The sequence below is a fragment of the Zootoca vivipara genome, chromosome 1 (assembly GCF_965207765.1).
Source record: "Zootoca vivipara chromosome 1, rZooViv2.hap1.1, whole genome shotgun sequence".
Lineage (NCBI taxonomy): Eukaryota > Metazoa > Chordata > Lepidosauria > Squamata > Lacertidae > Zootoca > Zootoca vivipara.
Window position 1 is genome coordinate 19,080,633 of NC_142582.1, and position 19,257 is coordinate 19,099,889.

General features: G+C 43.2%; 1 protein-coding gene across 1 annotated transcript in view; it reads right to left on the minus strand.

Annotated features, from left to right (window-relative positions):
* Window positions 1–19,257, minus strand: part of LOC118083835 (dynein axonemal heavy chain 11-like) — a 236,863-nt gene that overhangs the window by 33,115 nt on the left and 184,491 nt on the right. The window contains exons 62-69 of the mRNA XM_060272909.2: window positions 15,072–15,206; window positions 11,735–11,908; window positions 9,833–10,068; window positions 9,392–9,514; window positions 7,945–8,149; window positions 6,582–6,746; window positions 3,889–4,029; window positions 3,622–3,792 (exon numbers count right to left, since the gene is read on the minus strand). Coding sequence (XP_060128892.2) covers window positions 3,622–3,792; window positions 3,889–4,029; window positions 6,582–6,746; window positions 7,945–8,149; window positions 9,392–9,514; window positions 9,833–10,068; window positions 11,735–11,908; window positions 15,072–15,206 — 1,350 coding nt within the window. The remainder of the gene's footprint in view (window positions 1–3,621; window positions 3,793–3,888; window positions 4,030–6,581; window positions 6,747–7,944; window positions 8,150–9,391; window positions 9,515–9,832; window positions 10,069–11,734; window positions 11,909–15,071; window positions 15,207–19,257) is intronic.

A 19,257-nucleotide genomic window follows, 5' to 3' on the forward strand; every position in this document is an offset into this window, starting at 1 on the left:
AGGAGGAGGAGTTACGCTAAGACCAGACCATGTCATTACCGAGGAGGCAGACTTAGTCGTTGTCTGAGGACTATCCCTGCCTCCAGGTCTGGTCCTGACCGGACGGATATTGGAATAGGCAAGGGATACCCACATGACCTGAAGGTGCTGCTGTGCAATGCCAGGTCGATGATGAATAAGACCACCGCCATTCACGACCTGATTGTGGATGGAGGATTTGACCTGGCATGTGTGACAGAGACCTGGTTGGAGGAAGCCAATGGGCCCGTTCTTGGCGCTGCTTGCCCACCAGGTTTCTCTTATGCACAGCAACCCAGGCCATCTGGGCGGGGAGGGGGGGTTGCAGTGATTTTTAGGAAGTCATTAGTTTGCACCAGGCGTCCTATTGGGAAGACCCAGTTCTCTGAGTGCATGTTCTGGAAGTTGGGCAATAGAGGCAGTACAGGATTCCTTTTGGTGTACCGACCTCCCCGCTGCACCAAGGATTCCCTGCCCGAGCTGCTTCAGGTCGTGTCGGATGTGCTCCTGGAGACACCTAGCTTGGTTGTCTTAGGGGATTTTAACATCCATGCCGACACGACCTTACAAGGAGCCGCTCGGGACTTCGTGGAAAGCATGGCCACCATGGGGCTGTCCCTGAATAAGTCTGGCCCAACTCATAGCCGCGGACATGCCTTGGACTTGGTGTTTACCTCTATGGATGTTGGTGATCTGACATTAAGTAAAAGCGAAACAAAAGAAGTGCCATGGTCAGATCACTTTCTGGTGCAACTGGACTTCTCCGCAACCCTTCCCCTCTGCAGGGAGGTGGGACCGATTCGGATGGTCCGCCCCCGCTACTTAATGGATCCAATTGGCTTCCAAAGAGTGGTAGGGGATGTTTTATCCCATGTCGATGGCCTTTCAGCTGATTCCCTGGTGGCCCGCTGGAATGCGGAGTTAACCAGCGCTATTGACTGTCTGGCTCCGAAGCGCCCTCTCAGATTGCATGGAGCCCGGACAGCCCCGTGGTTTTCCCCGGCGCTGAGGGCAATGAAACAGTCGTTGAGACGGCTAGAGCGCCGGTGGCGGAAAACTCATTTTGAATCAGACCGGACACGGGCTAGAGCTCAACTTCGAGCCTACCAAGTGGCAATGGCGACGGCGAAGAGGACCTTCTTCACCGTCTCCATCGCATCTGCAGAAAACAGCAGCAGGAGACTCTTCCAGGTGGTTCGCAATTTAGCGGAACCACCTGCTCCATCCGGGCCCAGTACGGGCCACATGATCTCCTGCAATGATTTTGCAAAGTTTTTTGCAGATAAAGTCGCTCAGATTCGGGAAGAGGTAGACTCCACCGTGGGAGCAGGGCCGGGGCGGGGGAGTGCTAGAGTCCTGTCTAGTCAAGTTTTGTGGGATCAATTTCAATCTGTTACCTCCGAGGATGTGGACAGGCTGCTTAGACGAATGAAACCAACCACCTGTCTCCTTGATCCTTGCCCATCCTGGCTTATAAAAGCTAGCCAGGAAGGGCTGGGCGATGGGCTTCGCGGGTTGGTAAATGCTTCTCTCCATGAGGGAGCCTTCCCAGACCCGCTGAAAGAGGCGGTTATTAAACCGCTTCTTAAAAAACCATCTTTAGATCCGGCCAATATGGCCAACTATCGCCCAGTCTCAAATCTTCCATTCTTGGGCAAGGTGATTGAGCGAGTGGTTGCGGAACAACTCCAGGCACGCCTGGAAGAAGCGGACCATTTGGATCCCTTCCAGTCAGGATTCAGGCCTCATCATGGGACTGAAACTGCCTTGGTCGCACTGGTCGATGATCTCCGGCGGGCTAGGGACAAAGGTAAGAGCTGTTTCCTTGTTCTGCTGGATCTCTCAGCGGCTTTTGACACCATCGACCATAACATCCTTCTGGACCGTCTAGAGGGCTTGGGAGCTGGGGGCACTGTCATGCAGTGGTTCCGCTCCTTCCTCCTGGGCCGTGTTCAGAAAGTGGTGGTGGGGGATGAGTGTTCAGACCCCTGGGCGCTCACTTGTGGGGTGCCTCAGGGTTCTGTCCTCTCCCCCATGCTTTTTAACATCTATATGCAGCCGCTGGGAGAGATCATCAGGGGGTTTGGGCTGGGTGTCCATCAGTATGCTGATGATACCCAGCTCTACCTCTCTTTTAAATCAGAACCAGTGAAGGCGGTGAAGGTCCTGTGTGAGTGCTTGGAGGCGGTTGGAGGATGGATGGCAGCTAACAGATTGAGATTGAATCCTGACAAGACAGAAGTACTGTTTGTGGGGGACAGGAGGCGGGCGGGTGTGGAGGACTCCCTGGTCCTGAATGGGGTAACTGTGCCCCTGAAAGACCAGGTGCGCAGCCTGGGAGTCATTTTAGACTCACAGCTGTCCATGGAGGCACAGGTCAATTCTGTATCCAGGGCAGCTGTCTTATCAGCTCCATCTAGTACGCAGGATGAGACCCTACCTGCTTGCAGACTGTCTCGCCAGAGTGGTGCATGCTCTAGTTATCTCTCGCTTGGACTACTGCAATGCGCTCTACGTGGGGCTACCTTTGAAGGTGACCCGGAAACTACAACTAATCCAGAATGCGGCAGCTAGACTGGTGACTGGGAGCGGCCGCCGAGATCACATAACACCGGTCCTAAAAGACCTACATTGGCTCCCAGTACGTTTCCGAGCACAATTCAAAGTGTTGGTGTTGACCTTTAAAGCCCTAAATGGCCTCGGTCCGGTATACCTGAAGGAGCGTCTCCACCCCCATCGTTCTGCCCGTACACTGAGGTCCAGCTCCGAGGGCCTTCTGGCGGTTCCCTCATTACGAGAAGCCAAGTTACAGGGAACCAGGCAGAGGGCCTTCTCGGTAGTGGCACCCACCCTGTGGAATGCCCTCCCACTAGAGGTCAAAGAGAACAATTACCAGACCTTTAGAAGGCATCTCAAGGCAGCCCTGTTTAGGGAAGCTTTTAATGTTTGATGGATTTCTGTATTTTAGAATTTCTGTTTTTTTGGAAGCCGCCCAGAGTGGCTGGGGGAACCCGGCCAGATGGGCGGGGTATAAATAATAAATTATTATTATTATTATTATAGCTGTGCTGGGTAACCTTCACGAGACACCCTACACCAGGGGTAGGCAACCTAAGGCCCGGGGGCCAGATGCAGCCCAATCACCTTCTCAATGTGGCCCCCTGGATGGTCCGGGAATCAGCGTGTTTTTACATGAGTAGAATGTGTCCTTTTATTTAAAATGCATCTCTGGGTTATTTGTGGGGCATAGGAATTTGTTCATCAACCCCCCCCCCCAATATAGTCCGGCCCACCACATAGTCTGAGGGACGGTGGACTGGCACCCCTGCTGAAAAAAGTTTGCTGACCCCTGGGTTAAGGTTGACACCTGAAACATTGAAATACATCCCAAAATAGCCATGTTCACCAGGGATGGGGAAATGGGGCCTTCCAGAAGCAGCTGGACTACAAATCCCATGACCACCATCCATGCTAGCTGGGTTGATGGGACTTGGAGGCCAACAACATTTGGAGGGCCACAAGTCCTCCCCTCCACCTCAGCACGGACAACAGTGGCTCTAACTTCTTCTATTGTCTGCACGCAGCCTAAGAAAACCAGCCTACCTGGAAAGCTACTTGGGCCGTGACAGTAAGCTTGTCTCTCTCAAATAGCCCGCGACTGATATAAATAAAAGTAGAGTAGGTTACACAGTCAATCAGATTGTTGACCCTCTCTTTCACATTGTTGGAAGGTTCTGCTCGTTGCACTGCTTTGTGAAATACGACATTAAATGCCTGTGAGAGGAGACAGACAAGCTTGTAAGCCAATAGTGATGCTAGATTAAAACAGCAGCACAAAAAAAAAATATTGATTTCTTCCTGAATAGTAACCTTGAGTGAGAACTGATACATTGGATTGATTTTCTTCAGCTCATCCATGAGGAAGTAGAGAAGCGAGGCTCTTGCTGGTACTGGGCGGTAATGCTCACGGGCCTCGTTGATCTTGACTTCATTGATGTTGGCTTCCATAACCTGGAACATACCAGTTGGTTGTAGTTAAAAAACAACAACACACCCACCCCCAAAACCCTACAAATCATTAGATAGTTAATACGATGAATCTCAGAACTTGCCGGTACTGAGTAGGGGACAACAAGTATGAAGGCAAGGGGTTGAGCTGGAATTCCAGAATTCAGAACAATGAGTGATATCAGTTTCCACTGCACTCCTTTGAACCTATAGGTTAAAAACAACTGACTGGGTGGAGTTTGGAAGACAGAGAAATAGAGTACTATTTTTCAGAGAACTGTCCAAGGTAGAAGAGAACACAGTGGAAGTAAAGGATTTTGGTATGACCAAAGAATTACAGTAATGCAAGTGTCCCAATTTTCCACGGACAGTACCGGATTTAGAGAAGCCATCCCAGTTTCTGATTTTATCTCAGAATATCCTGGTTTTCTTTAGGACGTCCCTATTTCCATCAGATAAATGTTGGAAGGTATGGTAGGACGTCCCTATTTTCATCAGAAAAATTCTGGTGGGTATGAAGTTATGCGACCAAGGAGATAAGTAACTATACAAATTTTAGAAGACATCTAAAGGCAGCCTTGTAAAGGGAAGTTTTTTAAAAAAAGTTTAATGTTTTATTATGTTTCTGTATATGTTAGAAGCTGCCCAGAGTGGCTGGAGCAACCCAGTCAGATGGGTAGAGTATTATTATTATTATTATTATTATTATTATTACAGTCATACCTTGGTTTAAGTATGCCTCAGTTTGAGTATTTTCAGTTTAAGTACTCCGCGGACCTGTCTGGAACGGATTAATCCACTTTCCATTACTTTCAATGGGAAAGTTCGCTTCAGGTTAAGTACCCTTCAGTTTAAGTACTCCACAGACCGTCTGGAACGGATTAATTCACTTTCCATTACTTTCAATGGGAAAGTTCGCTTCAGGTTAAGTACGCTTCAGGTTAAGTACAGACTTCTGGAACCAATTGTGTTTGTAAACCGAGGTACCACTGTATTATTATTATTAAAGGAGGCACAAGTTTCAGTTTAGACCAACTGATCCTATATCTTTAGAGGTGATAGGGAAGTATAAAGTTGGACTTATAATGTTTACTTTGCTCACATAATTGCATAAAAGCAATTATGGTGGACCCAGGCGGCGCTGTGGGTTAAACCACAGAGTCTAGGGCTTGCTGATCAGAAGGTCAGCGGTTCGAATCCCTGCAACGGGGTGAGCTCCCGTTGCTCGGTCCCAGCTCCTGCCTACCTAGCAGTTCGAAAGCACATCAAAGTGCAAGTAGATAAATAGGGACCGCTCTGGCGGGAAGGTAAATGGCGTTTCCGTGCACTGCTCTGGTTCGCCAGAAGCAGCTTTGCCATGCTGGCCACATGACCCGGAAGCTGTCTGCGGACAAACGCCGGCTCCCTCGGCCTATAGAGCGAGATGAGCACCGCAACCCCAGAGTCGGACATGACTGGACCTGATGGTCAGGGGCCCCTTTACCTTTAAATTCCTTGGGCACGCAGGGGGCTGCAGAGGGGAGCAGCCATATCTTGTTACACAAGCACCCAACCCTAATAAAAGCTGTATATAGGACATTCCATTTGTAGCTATAACACACTGCCACTTTTATGTCAAATTTATTGTTGATAATTACATGTAAACGGCAATTGCATGACATTGGTAGAAAGAGATGCGATTCAAAGTGGTTGCCAACTTTTTTTAAAATGCAGTGGTTTCTTAACCATATTGTTATTCTTACATATTCTGACAGCACCAAATATTCACTGATGTGCATCAGAATGACTGAAATTAATTTCAAGCCATAGTACTAGAATCACACTTTTATTCCTTTCATATTCACCTGCAGTCCCTCATTTTGTAGTGTCTTCCCTGCCCTTGTTGGCACATGATCGCTGTTGGTGTTGACAGTTTTAATGAGGGTCAGAAACTTAAAGGCATCCTGTTCACCTGCATTTGGTTCCAATAATCCCCCCCCCCACCTCTTGTGTTTTTACTTAGTATGCCAAGTTTATTGTCTAGCAACAGCAAACACTATTTTTTATTTTTGTAATGCATGGTCTCAGTTTAATTGTAGCTTGGAGGAAAATAAAAACTTACGCTCTTGAGAAATAGTGCTAACAGGTAATATTTCTGATAAACAAAGGAACCCAAAGTACATTTGATTTCCAACTGAAAGTTATAAATGCAGTGTAAAAAAAAAAAAGGAAAGAGTCAACACTTTACCTAAATTCCCTTTGTTTTATAGCTTTTGTTTAGAATGCAGCAAAATATTTCCCTCTGACTAAAGCTTACTCATTTGTAAGTGATCACTGTATAATTTGCACAGAAATTTTACAACACAGTGGTATATACATTCTGTGCTATAGATTATATAAATGTAATTATGGCAGATTACAACTTTTATTAAATCCCAATAGGAAACATTAAGAATTGGCTAAGTAGGTTGAGGGGAGAAATGTTATAATGACTTCACAAATATATTTTAAAGTTACTTTTGCATTGTTCTATGACTATGGTTGTGATTACCGGTACTTCATATTGATAATTTTACCTTAATTTCTATTTCTGCCGCTGTGTGTTTTGTTGTTTCCAGTCTCTCAACCAAAAGGGTATCCCCAAGGAAATTACTCTCGGCAGCTGAAAGGCGTGTTAGTAATTCATCTTCAAGCATTTTCAACTCAATTTTAAAATAATTTTGCTGCTTTGTGAGTTCAGACTGAAATGAAAATGGTAAGGTTGCAAACCTATAATTCAAGCACCATTAATACAGGAAGTATGCATCATTGAACTTCAAAACTTGCTGATTTCCCAAGACTTTATTATATCCCCATTTATAGGGTTTAATAACTGAGCAATGGGTTGATGCAAAAAAGTGAAATGTGTAAAGTGTAACCTTTATTCTGAATATTATTATGCAGACTTAAAACAAGTTAAAAATTAGTGAAATAGCAGGTCTAGACTTTACCATACCCACCCCAATAAATATGAGCTGGGCATTCAGATTTATGTCTTGCAGTTAAGAATAATTACTTCTGTGACTGCTGTGGTGTCTCCAGTATAGGCAAGTTCTGCATGAACGGGAGAAGGAAGTTGACAAACCCTTCTTTAAGTTCACAAAGAAAATTTCAGTGCCTGGTAGGGGAAATGTTTCAAGTGTGATCCAAGCAAGCAATTGATGCAAATCAACAGAGCAATCATTAAAAAAAAAAACCTGCAATGAAAGCTGACTGACTGAAAAGAAGCACTTTTGTATTGGAACACCTAGCTACTTGAACACTCATTGAAGAACCAATGCAACTCTGAGTATGGACAGGAAGATAGGCACACTAGCAAGCACAAAGCCACTCCTCTCTTCTTTTAGTGGAAGGAACAAATAAACCAAGATATACCGGTATTACATGACCTATCATCCGAGACAGTAGGAAGCTATGGCTAACATCTTCAGAACAAGCCAGGTTATTAAGCCAGCTTCCAATGATAGGTTTATACAGTCATACCTCAGGTTATAGACGCTGCAGGTTGCATCTTTTCAGCTTGCGTCCCGCACCGAACCAGGAAGTACCCAAATGGGTTACTTCTGGGTTTCAGCACATGTGCCGAAGTGCCGAATCACGACCCACATGTGCACAGACACGCAGGCATGGGTTGCGAACGCTGCGGTTTGCGAAGGTGCCTTCCGCACGGATCATGTTCGCAACCTGAGCGTCCACTATATACTGGACTACTCCACAACTACTAACCATGGTTCCTTGTTTGGATGAATCATAAACTATAGCTAACAGAAGATTTCTCTGTTTGTTTGTTTGCTCACTCAAATGAAAGGAGGATCATATCTTGGCTTGTTCGTATCTTGGTTCATTCAAACGATACGCGACCATCTAAGTGAGGTGATGCACATTTCCATATACACAAACCTTAAAGTGTTCCAGATCAGGTCTTTCCACGTTGACAACATCTGCCAACAGTTGATCCTCTAAACCATCTCGTGTGACAGTAAAATTGATTAATGTGGTCTGAGCCTGGATTTCTGGTTTATAATGGGGATTAGCAAGTTTGGTGTGGAGGATGAGCCGGAATTTAGGGTGAAATTTACACTCCTTATCTCCTACTCTAATATACCTGCAAAAGGAAAAACATGATAGAAAAACGCTCTGATTTTGCAAACAGTGATGAGGGGTAGGCCTTCCACACTGGCAACCCCGGGAAACACCCCAAGTTACAGCTGTGTTTCTGAGAAAATAAAAAACACATAGGAGAAGAAATGGAAATATTAAGGCAAGGAAAAACCTGTAGAATTCGCTCCAGTTGAAACCATAAAGATTTTAGCATTCATTCAAATTCAGAATTGCAGCCACAATGCAATAGGTCTCAACAGGCCACAGACTCCCACACTGAAATCAAATGCTCCCAAGGCAGCAATAAATTAAAGATAGCTTTTTTCATTTCAAGTCTGACTTAACAGTAGATCAATAGTCAACATAAAGAGGGTTCAGCTAGTGTGAAGATGCTATTCAGACAAGATAGACCCAGCAGGCAACCAAACTCACAAACAAGATTTGGACGTAGGTGGGAAATTAAGGCTACAAAGTGGGAAAGGTTGGAAGCATTATGGTTTGGGATTGTGGGCAACCAGAGTCGGATAAACCTTGTTTCTTGGTTTAGTCGCCCAGTAGAGATATTCACAGCTGCAGTAATTGGAGCTAACTTTTAGGGCTAGGAATATCAGTATTATTTATGGCTGCAAATTCTTTCCCAAAATTTAATTTGTGCAATTAAAGTGGATTAAAATGCTCTGTCACCCAAGTACAACAAATCCGCTTTAAGAAAGAAACAAAATTGTTGTGGACAGGAAAGTGACGAGGAAATGCACTAAAAAGTGTGGACTCAATGACTGATAAATGAGAAGGTATATAAACATGCAAATCAGGATGAATGCTCAATAAACAAGGTTGATTGCAGTGGGAACTAAGTGCAACTACCGTAACTTAGTTTGGATCCATTCTTTACAGGAGCAGAAGGAAAATTTTCAGTTTATACATTTCTGTTTGCAGTTTTGTCTAATATACACATTTTTGCAAAGCAATTTCTCCCCTTAATGCATTTCTGTATGTTCATTCCACTAGTACATGCACTTATATGCCCACTTTAACAATTCATATGCATTTCCTTCCCACATCAGTTTGCTAGAGAACGAAGTCACAAAATATGGAAAAGTGCGAATTTTAAAGTGTGGCTGTGTTTCAATCTGTTCCAGAAAGTGCAAATTAGGAAATTTGGCTTTATACGTAAACTGAATCAAATTCCCATTGCATCCCAAGTTAAATCACACACATAAACACACATAAACACACAAATCCTCACCTTCCTTTTTTGAGCATGTGCCTTCCAAGCAGAGGGTCAAGCACAGGATCAATGGTCTCCTCCAGGTTTTCTATTAAAACAGGGGCTCCAGCAACAATAGCTTCTTCTATCACATCGACATATCTGCAAGGAGAGAGAGAGAGATTTAGGGAGAGCAAAGGGACTAAGGAGAAGATACAAGGAAGAGCATTAAGAGAGCTAAGGGATTTTCACCAGTTATTTAGATCAAACTCTGGTTCTTTGAGTGTGTGTGTGTGTGTGTGTGTGTGTGTGTGTGTGTGTGTATTTGTAGTCAGTTGATATATTTATACATCTGTATCTATGCAGCAAGCATGGATTAAAACAAGGAAAACAAGCTAGTGCATTGCATCAACAGTCATATTATACCAAACCTAATGTTTTTGTTCCTGTTAATAGCAGCAGCTGCCAATGAGCGCTTACCCTTTCTGACTCAAATGGATGACTTTCAAATCCGAGTCATATCTGCTTTTTATCCATTTGATCCCCTGGTGCTGGGGGTCAATCAATAGAGGCCAACGTTCGCAGTTTGTAAGAATAGTGGCGTTTTGCGTGGACATGGTATCACTAGGCAAGCCTTCATTGTTCCATTTAGCAATTGTTGCATCATCCGTCAGCATGGAGATCGGATCAAGACCTTCAGTCATTGGAATGGGAACCTAAAATAATAAGGGTTAACTTAAAAATGCCTAGTTTCAGTGACTTGTCCCTGTGACAACAATACATCGCACTGCTCATGTCTGTAGCACGGAGAAAGTGAGCGAGGGAAGGGAGGAGTATGGCAGGATCGCCAAGAGGAAAAAGAACACTGCATTTCTTAATCCCCATTGCAGATGTTACAAACATAGATGGGTGCTATTGCAATGTTACATATCAGGAAACAAAATGAAATAAAGGAGTTCATATCGGAACTCAAAATTATTGTTTTATTTTTATGTAAACTGCTTTGAGGGTTGTTGGGGTTTTTTTTAACCATCAAGCGGTGTATATATTTTATGAAAATAATTTATAAAACAAAAAGAATGAAATCAAAGTGTATCATATACTGAACGCCAGTTCGTCCTTTGTATGATATTTATCAAGATTGCTCTGCTTATCTATCTATCTATCGTCTATCTATCATTTTATACCTTGCATTTCTTTCACAGGAAAACCTAAGATGCATTGCAGCAGTATACATGCCTGAATGACCAGTGCTTTTTTCTGGGGGTGCACAGGGGTACGCATACCCCCAAACATTTCGTGAATCTAGATTCGTGAATCGTCAGTTCTGTTGCTACCCCCAATGGCGGCCTCATTTCCTGTCACGGTGTTTCTGGAGTCTCAGACGGAAGTGAGCGTTTAATGTGTGAAGTAGGAGTTGGAATCTAGCATGGTGATTGGTCAGTTTCTTTGTTCTTTGCATGCATGTTCTTTGTACTTTTGTCCATGTACTGTATTTATTTCCCCCAATTTGAACTATAAAATGGTGATTCTCTTGAGTCAAAATGAGAGTACCCCTAAGCATTTTTAAAGAAAAAATGCACTGTGTATGACAATTCCATTAAAAAGAAAAATGAAAAACAAAACCCTCTGCCCTATGAACCAACCCTGACCCTGTGCTTCTCCTCGGAGGCCCTTCTCTGTGTTCCCCATCCCAGAGAGGTTCAAGAAGAGAACAGGCCTTTTCTGTGGTGGCTCCCCAATTGTGGCATGCCCTCCCCACAGAGGCTCACCTGGTGCCATCATTACATGTCTTTAGGCAGCAGGCAAAAATGTTCCTCTTTAACCAGGCTTAAATAATCTGTGGCCTGTGAAAGTGTGGGGGAGAGGACCGTTATTATGATGACTGTTTTATTATTAGGCTGTCTCTGCCAGTACCGGTATGTTTTTATTATGTTTTTATCATTGATGTTCTGTAATGTGTTTTTAATGTTGTACACTGCCTTGGGATCTTTTGATGAAGGGCAAACTGAAATAATAATAATAATAATAATAATAATAATAATAATAATAATAATATAGCAAAAGATCAGACTGTCCCTAAAGGTATCATGAATTATGCCATTTTGATCTGTGTTAGCAACTGAATTGCTACTGAACTATTTGGAATGGGGAGAAAAAAAATCCAATTCTATTACTACAATTAAGAACAGTGAAATATTTTGCTCATGTAAAATGTGTTTTCGTGCACTTTTAAAATGTACCCCCTCCTTATCTAATGAAGTATTGTGAGATTTTATTTTTTATATTATTTTTTGCTGGCAACACAGAAGCATAATGTATAGTTTTCAAAAATTATTCCCCCAAAACATTTCAACTAAAGACATCTTTATTGCATACTACCTTTTGGCTTCTCAAGAAGGGCAGCCACAGATTCTGAACTAGCTCATGCCGATACCGTTTGGCAAATGGCCCAGCGTACGAAATGAATGCCGCTGTTAGAAGCACATCTCCGCACAGGGTCTTCTCTTGCTCATGATACTGAGCTACGGACTGAGCCCACCTCACATTCTCTGACTGAAATAAAAGGGCCATAGGTTAATTTATAGCAGCTTAAGGCAACTACAGAATTGTCCTTGGATACTTCCACCATGAGGCAAACAGGATGGTTAAAAGCTCAGTGGAATGGAGTGGGGAGTTTCCATCTGTTTTAAAAAGGAGACAAGAGGGAGGCCATGATTGGGATGCAGGCCTTACACAGATGACAATCATGGTGGTCCCTTGAGCTGGGCTTCATGGACTGATCTTAAATTGAGGAATTTAGCTTTCCTCAAGATATCCAGGACCTGGGCCACTTAGGGCTTTAAAGGTCAGTGCCACAACTTTAAACTGGGTATGGAAAAAAGTTGAACTTAACAAAGTGGGCTTAAAAAAAAAAGACATAAATCTGCCTTAAATCTGTCAACAGCTGGGCAGCTGCATTCACAACTAGTTGAAGCTTCCAGAGCATCTTTAGGGGTTGTCCCATGGAGAGTGAATAACTGTAATGTAATATAGACTTTATCCAGATATTAATGAGCAAATCATTTGCCTCGCTGCCGTATATATTAACTGCAAGATTACCTACTAATTAACATGTTGATGAACGTTTAGAACAGTGATGGGCAACCTTTTGAGCTTGGTGTGTCAAAATCCGCCAAAAAACCGAGCATAACTCGGGTGGTGTGTCACTTTGAGAAAAAACACCATACTTTCATGATATTTATAGTTTAGATAACAAACATGTATAATTGTAATATATAATTGTATTTAATAAACCAAAAACTAATTATTTAACCAAACCAAACCAAAAACCCCTTATTTATCACAAAGTGCCCGGAGTTGTTGAGCTTTTTTGGGGGAGCTGCTAACCTTTGGTGGGTTTTTTTTTGGGGGGGGTGCAAAGTTGCTTTGCTTTTGGGGGGGTGCCCCAAAGCTGCTGCACTTTTTTGGGGGGGGGGGAAGAGAACAAAAATAAATGATGAATAATACCTTCGCTGGAACTAATACGCAGCACCGACATATTCTGCCAAAGCGCCAAAAACCCAGCACAGAACGGGTTAAAAAACGAACGCTGTTACACCCAATCATAGTCTGCCAAAGCGCCAGAAAAACAGCACAGAAAGGGTTAAAAAAACCAATCTCTGGCTACCAGCAACAGCGGAGACAAGCTGTAGTGGAGACAAGCTGTAGGAGGAGCGGGAGAACAAATAGGGGGCGGGGGAACAACAACAGTGCGAATGGGCTGAGGGGGCGCGTGCCAGTAGTGAGGGCTCTGCGTGTCACGTCTGACACGCGTGTCACAAGTTCACCATCACTGGTTTAGAAAAAGGCAGGAATGGCAACTCTTGGGCAGTGCTAACAAACTTTTTAAAAAAAGATTATCTAACTCTGAGATTCTCTGAGATCACAGCTGAAAATTTCTTAGGATTGCAGTATGTTCTAGTTATTTAAGACTAGAGTTTTACTCAGAGTAGACCAGTCTAAATCATATTGTACTGTAAATCATCTTGTACTGTAGAGTCTAAGATTGTCAGGCTTACACCTTCCATCAGACCTTACCACCAGCCGTGCTGGTCAGGGATGACGGCAGTTGGAGTCCAACAACACCTGGAGATTTTCCTCACGGGTTCCTCACTCCTGGTTTAAGCCAAGCTATGTTTGATTGTGTGTTGCCATGTGTAAAAGCCTCGGGTATATAGTCAGCATTATACAGGGCGCAAAAGCACTGAAATGCCAGCTTTGTTTATCATTGACCTGGGGAGGGGGAAGCCAGCTAAACATAAATGAAACATGCAGTATATCAGGAAAACTGCATCAGCATCTGATGAATTCTAGGTATGTAGGTATTCCCAGTCCAGCAAAGGATATGCATATGAAAGCAAGCTTCTGTGCACAGACCAACCACTTAATGGATCAGAAACTGAGAGTGAAAATCAGATGAACTTGCTAATGTTGCATCCAAATGCATATGTTGTCTCTTTGTATTGCACTACTTTCTGTGGGATGCTCACCGGAAGGCACAGCTTACCTTTTACACTATAGTGCAACCAGATACAGTGGTGCCTCGCAAGATGAATTTAATTCGTTCCACGAGTCAATTCGTTTTGTGAAAAATCTGTCTTGCGAATCACAGTTACCCATAGGAATGCATTGAATTTTATTTTATTTTGCCCGTAGGAACGGGCAAAAGTTTCAATGCATTCCTATGGGAAACCGCGATTCACAAGATGAATTTTTTGCGAAACGAATTTGTCTTGCGAGTCACCATCAGATCACCATCAGATCGCAAAATGCATTCGTCTTGCGAAAAATTCGTCTTGCAGGGCATTCGTCTTGAGAGGTGCCACTGGACACACAGATAGATAGTATTTTAAAGCATGTCTAGACCTATGTGGGACGGAGGAGTTTTAGGGCGGGATTCAAAAGAAGTTTTACTCAAGAGTAAATTGAAATTGATGGACCTAACTCTGGCTGTGTACATATTACCAGCTTAAAACACAGCTAGGTAGTTCTTTTTCTCAATCTGGCTCAAAGCTGGTATGGGGGTGGGGATCCATCAAAATGCAGTATTTTATAGGAAACTCCAGGACAGAAATGGATTTGTGGCTCATGTTGCGTGTATGCTGCTTAGTTGGGTTTATTAATTTAGACTGGTCTACTCTGAGTAAAACTCTAGTCTTAAATAACTAGGACATACTGCAATCCTAAGAAATTTTCAGCTGTGATCTCAGAGCATCTCAGACTTAGAGAATCTATATATATATGACCAAACTGCGGGAGGCGGTGCAAGACAGGAGTGCCTGGCGTGCTATGGTCCATGGGGTCACGAAGAGTCGGACACGACTGAACGACTAAACAACATATATATATATATATATATATATATATATATATATATATATATAATCTGTTAGCACTGCCCAAGAGTTGCCATTCCTGCCTTTTTCTAAACATTCATCGACATGTTAGTTAGTAGGTAATCTTGCAGTTAATATATACGGCAGCGAGGCAAATTGTAAGAAAACGTAAAGGTCAAAAACATGTTTCCTTTATGGGGAAAAATGAATGATAATGACATAATTTTTTTTCAGCTCATCAGGTTCTTTGCTAAGTGCCTCTGTTATTGTCAGATCACTAGTGTATAACAAAGGCATGCTTTCTGTAGGCCGCTTCATTAGCCTGCCCTGTAGGACCTCACCTCCAGACCTTTCACTAATCTGTTGGCCAGCTCAATAGTCTTATTAGTTCTATTCACTTCTTCCTGGCAGCGGATTTTCTCAGCTGTCGCCCTCTCAAAGGAAGTGGTGAAGGCAGCCAGGTTTGTGTCTAGTTCCTTTAAATAAAAAATAAAAAAACAGTAAGAAACAAGACTAGACATTGTAGGGACAAGCAACAAAAAAAATGTCACCGCACGGTCATTTTTTTCCCCCTACTGCGGAAAATAGGAACACAGGGAGCAGTCTCACACCGAGTCCTACCATTAAGCCCATCTAGCTGAGGACTGCCTGGCAGAAACTCTCCAGAGTTTCAGACAGGGGGCACCCCCAGCTCTACCTCCAGACACATGGGATTAACCTGGGGCATTTTGCAAGCCAAACAGGTGGCTTGCTGCTGAGCTAAGGAGCTGCTATATCGCACAGCCAGGAAAAATACAATTGCTCTTAGAAACCTTCAGATGTTCGGTGCACACAAGCAGAAAACATTGCAAAAATGCTTCAGTAGGGGTAACATTTTCTTTGCCAACATGCCAGCAACCTTTCATGGACAAAGCTTAGTGCAATCCAATTTGCGCTTGTTTTCAAAGCAGGTCTACTCCCCCCGCCCCCGTTCACCTTGTTTGAATTGGGCAAAACAGTTGTCTAAGCTGGAGAAAAGTAACATATCTTGCCAATGGCTCATCAGCAAATCAGTGCTCGTATGTGGCAAACTGCTTCAATGACTGGCTCCCTACCCAATAATTCCAACTGAACTGGTAGAAAAATGGCCAACCTATTGTGAAATCAAAGTCCAGCAATGTTTTGTGCAGACTATCCTTTACGGTGACATGCTGTCAACAATTGTATTAAGGACAATAAGGCGGTTCAGGTTAGAATTCAGCAACCATTCTCCACTTCAAATTCTGTAGTTAAAACAAAGGGAGCTCAAAGAGATGTTTTGCTCACTAGGACAAGCAAATTAGGCTCCTCCTTGTCCACCTCCTTGTGGAACATCGGCAAACTCCTGACAAACATCCACAGATATTTATCAATACAGGAAAAGCAAACAAACCAAGAGATGGCTTTGAGCATCCTCTGGGAACATCCTCTGGGAGCACAGAGGTTCTTTAATAGATGGTAGAGTGTTCCACTATTTTCACAAGTACTTTGTTTCCCCTTTGATTCACCCATCCAGATAGAAAAACAAAGTAGCAACATACTTAGCAATATTATATATATATATAAACTTTGAAAATGAGCAGAAGTGTGTGCCTGAAAGAATTTGACAAAGTCAGTGTCTGGTCACCAGTCCTTAGTAGAGATACGGTAAGAATAATTAGGAGTGGTGCTACTATTTCTAACAATGATATATTCCAGAACAGGTAATCTGGGTATAATTTTATACTTTCCACTCTGTAACTTTGGCCTCATGCAACTGCAGAGTGTTAAAAAAAATAGGAGGAAAGAGGAAAAGTTGTAGAAAATCCTACCAGCTATTAATAAATGGAAGGCAGACTATGAGTTCATCTAAGTACAGGTTAGGTAATATATATATATAAATATAAATATATGACCTATGGAATCCTGCCAGGATCTGCAGAAGCCTCTGATGGATTGATGAGAAAGAGCTGGTTAGGGACCTGAAATTTGCCTGGGGGCAGCATTAACTTACCTAAGCAATTTTCTAAAGATTTCATAGTATGAAATATGGACAAAGAAAGTGTATGCAACTCTCGAAGGCTGCTTATCCTCTTCCTCTTTAAGGTTTCTTTGAAATACCTGACATCTCCACAAAATGGGTTAAGTTGGGCAGGATGCACACTTGAGATGGAGAGGAGAGAACATGGTGTGTGGTTGAAGTCAGAAAGCTGCACATGGCAGAGACTCTGTTTACTCCGAAAGAAGCCAGGGTTACAATACTACAAGAAGGAGCACCTGTGTGCCAATGTCACACGGTGCATGCTACTCCACTGACCCTTGTGTGACTCCCTTGTTGACTCATTATGACAAATCCCTTTAACTCCTGGTAAACACAAAGCCAACGTTTCCAACCAACCCTGTTACGATTGCCAAATTACACCTGCCACATCTATTCCTCAGCTGAAGGACTTGGGGTTATTCATTCTCCCAGCTGCCCCCGGTATGGAAAATTCCACAGGAAGTGAGACCACTGGAACAATCTATTTTTTCCCCCTACCTTGCGAAACCAAATGAGATTTACATAATTTTACATATGCAAATGAATCAAATGTTTGTGTTTTGAGAAATACATCGCTTATTTGAACTACCTACATTTTTGACGCTACTTAAGTATTGTAGTAACAAACGGCTGCAAGCCTCTACCCCACTTACCTGGGAGCAAGCCCTATTGAACTCAACAGGACTTACTTCCGAGTAGAAGTGTAAAGGAGTGCACTGTTAGCTTATTACACCATTCCCCCCCTTCCGTTTTCTGGAATTACCAATAAGACGTTCCCCTACCCTTACAGTTCGTGCATATAAATGTGATTAATTTTTTTAAGTGCCAAAATCTCTCTCTCTCTCTCTCTCTCTTTTTAAGCAGTGCCCTTTTCAAAACAAGGGGAAATTCAGTGTAGTTTCAGTGCCACAGTGATCAAACAGTGTCACATCACTATGGCAATTGGTGCCCAGGCCAGGAATACAGATCAGCTTTAATTGTGCAACGCCTTATTGCTGGTGCATGTCAATCAGAACCTATGAATTGAGAAAAATTTGCTCTGTTCATTCTGTTAAATGATGTATCCAATTAAACCTGTTAGAATTCATGATCTTCAGTCAAGGTTAAATGAAAGTAGTTACTCCTGTCAGCTAGGTGATTAAATGCTGCCTACATCAGGCACATTTATGTGCAAAATTAAAATTTTGGTATAAAGCATGAATCTTTATGCATGCCAGTTAATTATCTTGCAGTTCCTTCCACTTATTAAATGCCCATTGCATTTCTTCTTAATCATTAGCTTCCTTTCAAAACTTGTTTCATACTCTACATTATACCAAATTTCAATGTTTAAATGAAACGCTGTATAAATGAAAACTTCCTCTTTTCAAGGATTTGGCTGTTGCTATGTTACTGAAAGATAACCGTTATTAACAGTTTCCCTCCCCACCCCCTAGTCATTATGCAAAATATCTGTTTGTGTTGTGCTACAGGGTTCTGAGCCACTGTGATAGGAATCCCTTGTGTTATTGCTGCCTGCTGGTCATTTCTGCTTTCTTTAAACCTACCTAGGACTTCTCCTGTTCACTAGCCAAGCACTGAGGTAGTGGCATGCAATGTTACAACATAACAATCGGCCTTACAATAATAAGAGAAAACGCGCCAGACAGACCCACCCCTCCCTGAAAACACAACAGCCGAAAGCCTTAAAATATACCGGCACGGTTTTAATTTGCCAGAGGAGGGAAAGGGGGAAAAGCTCTGGTGTTGTTGTTGCTGTTTTTAAATGCCCCAGTCCCATATGTGAAATGAGGTGGTGTTGAGGATCAGAGATGGCTAACTTGTGAGATGCTGCTGAACTCCAGCTCCCATCAGCCTCAAGCAGCATGGCCAATGGTCAAGTATGAGGGGAGTTGTGGTCCACCCATCGGGAGGGCACAGCTTTCTCATCTCTGATTTGTAGCAGCACTCCATATCACATAAAGGACAGTGTGTGCCGTTTGACAGCTGAGGGAGGCTTGTTCTCTGCAGACTCCTATCTTACTCTGTCCATCAAGATTTGCAACCTTCCCCTGTCTTCACAGAGTTCTTTGGGGTTCCAGATGTTTTGAGACTACAATTCCCATCATCCCTGACCACTGGTCCTGCTAGCTAGGGATCATGGGAGTTGTAGGCCAAAAACATCTGGAGGGCCGCAGGTTTGACATGCCTGGGTTAAGGCATAGGTAGGCAAACTAAGGCCTGGGGGCCAGATCCGGCCCAATCGCCTTCTAAATCCAGCCCATGGACGGTCTGGGAATCAGCGTGTTTTTACATGAGTAGAATGTGCCCTTCTATTTAAAATGCACCTCTGGCTTATTTGTAGGGCACAGGAATTCATTCATTCCCCCCCAAATATAGTCTGCCCCCCCACAAGGTCTGAGGGACAGTGGACCACCCCTCCCTGCTGAAAAAAGTTTGCTGACCCCTGAGTTAAGGTTACTGAGCTTCCAAACAGGTGTAGCACATAA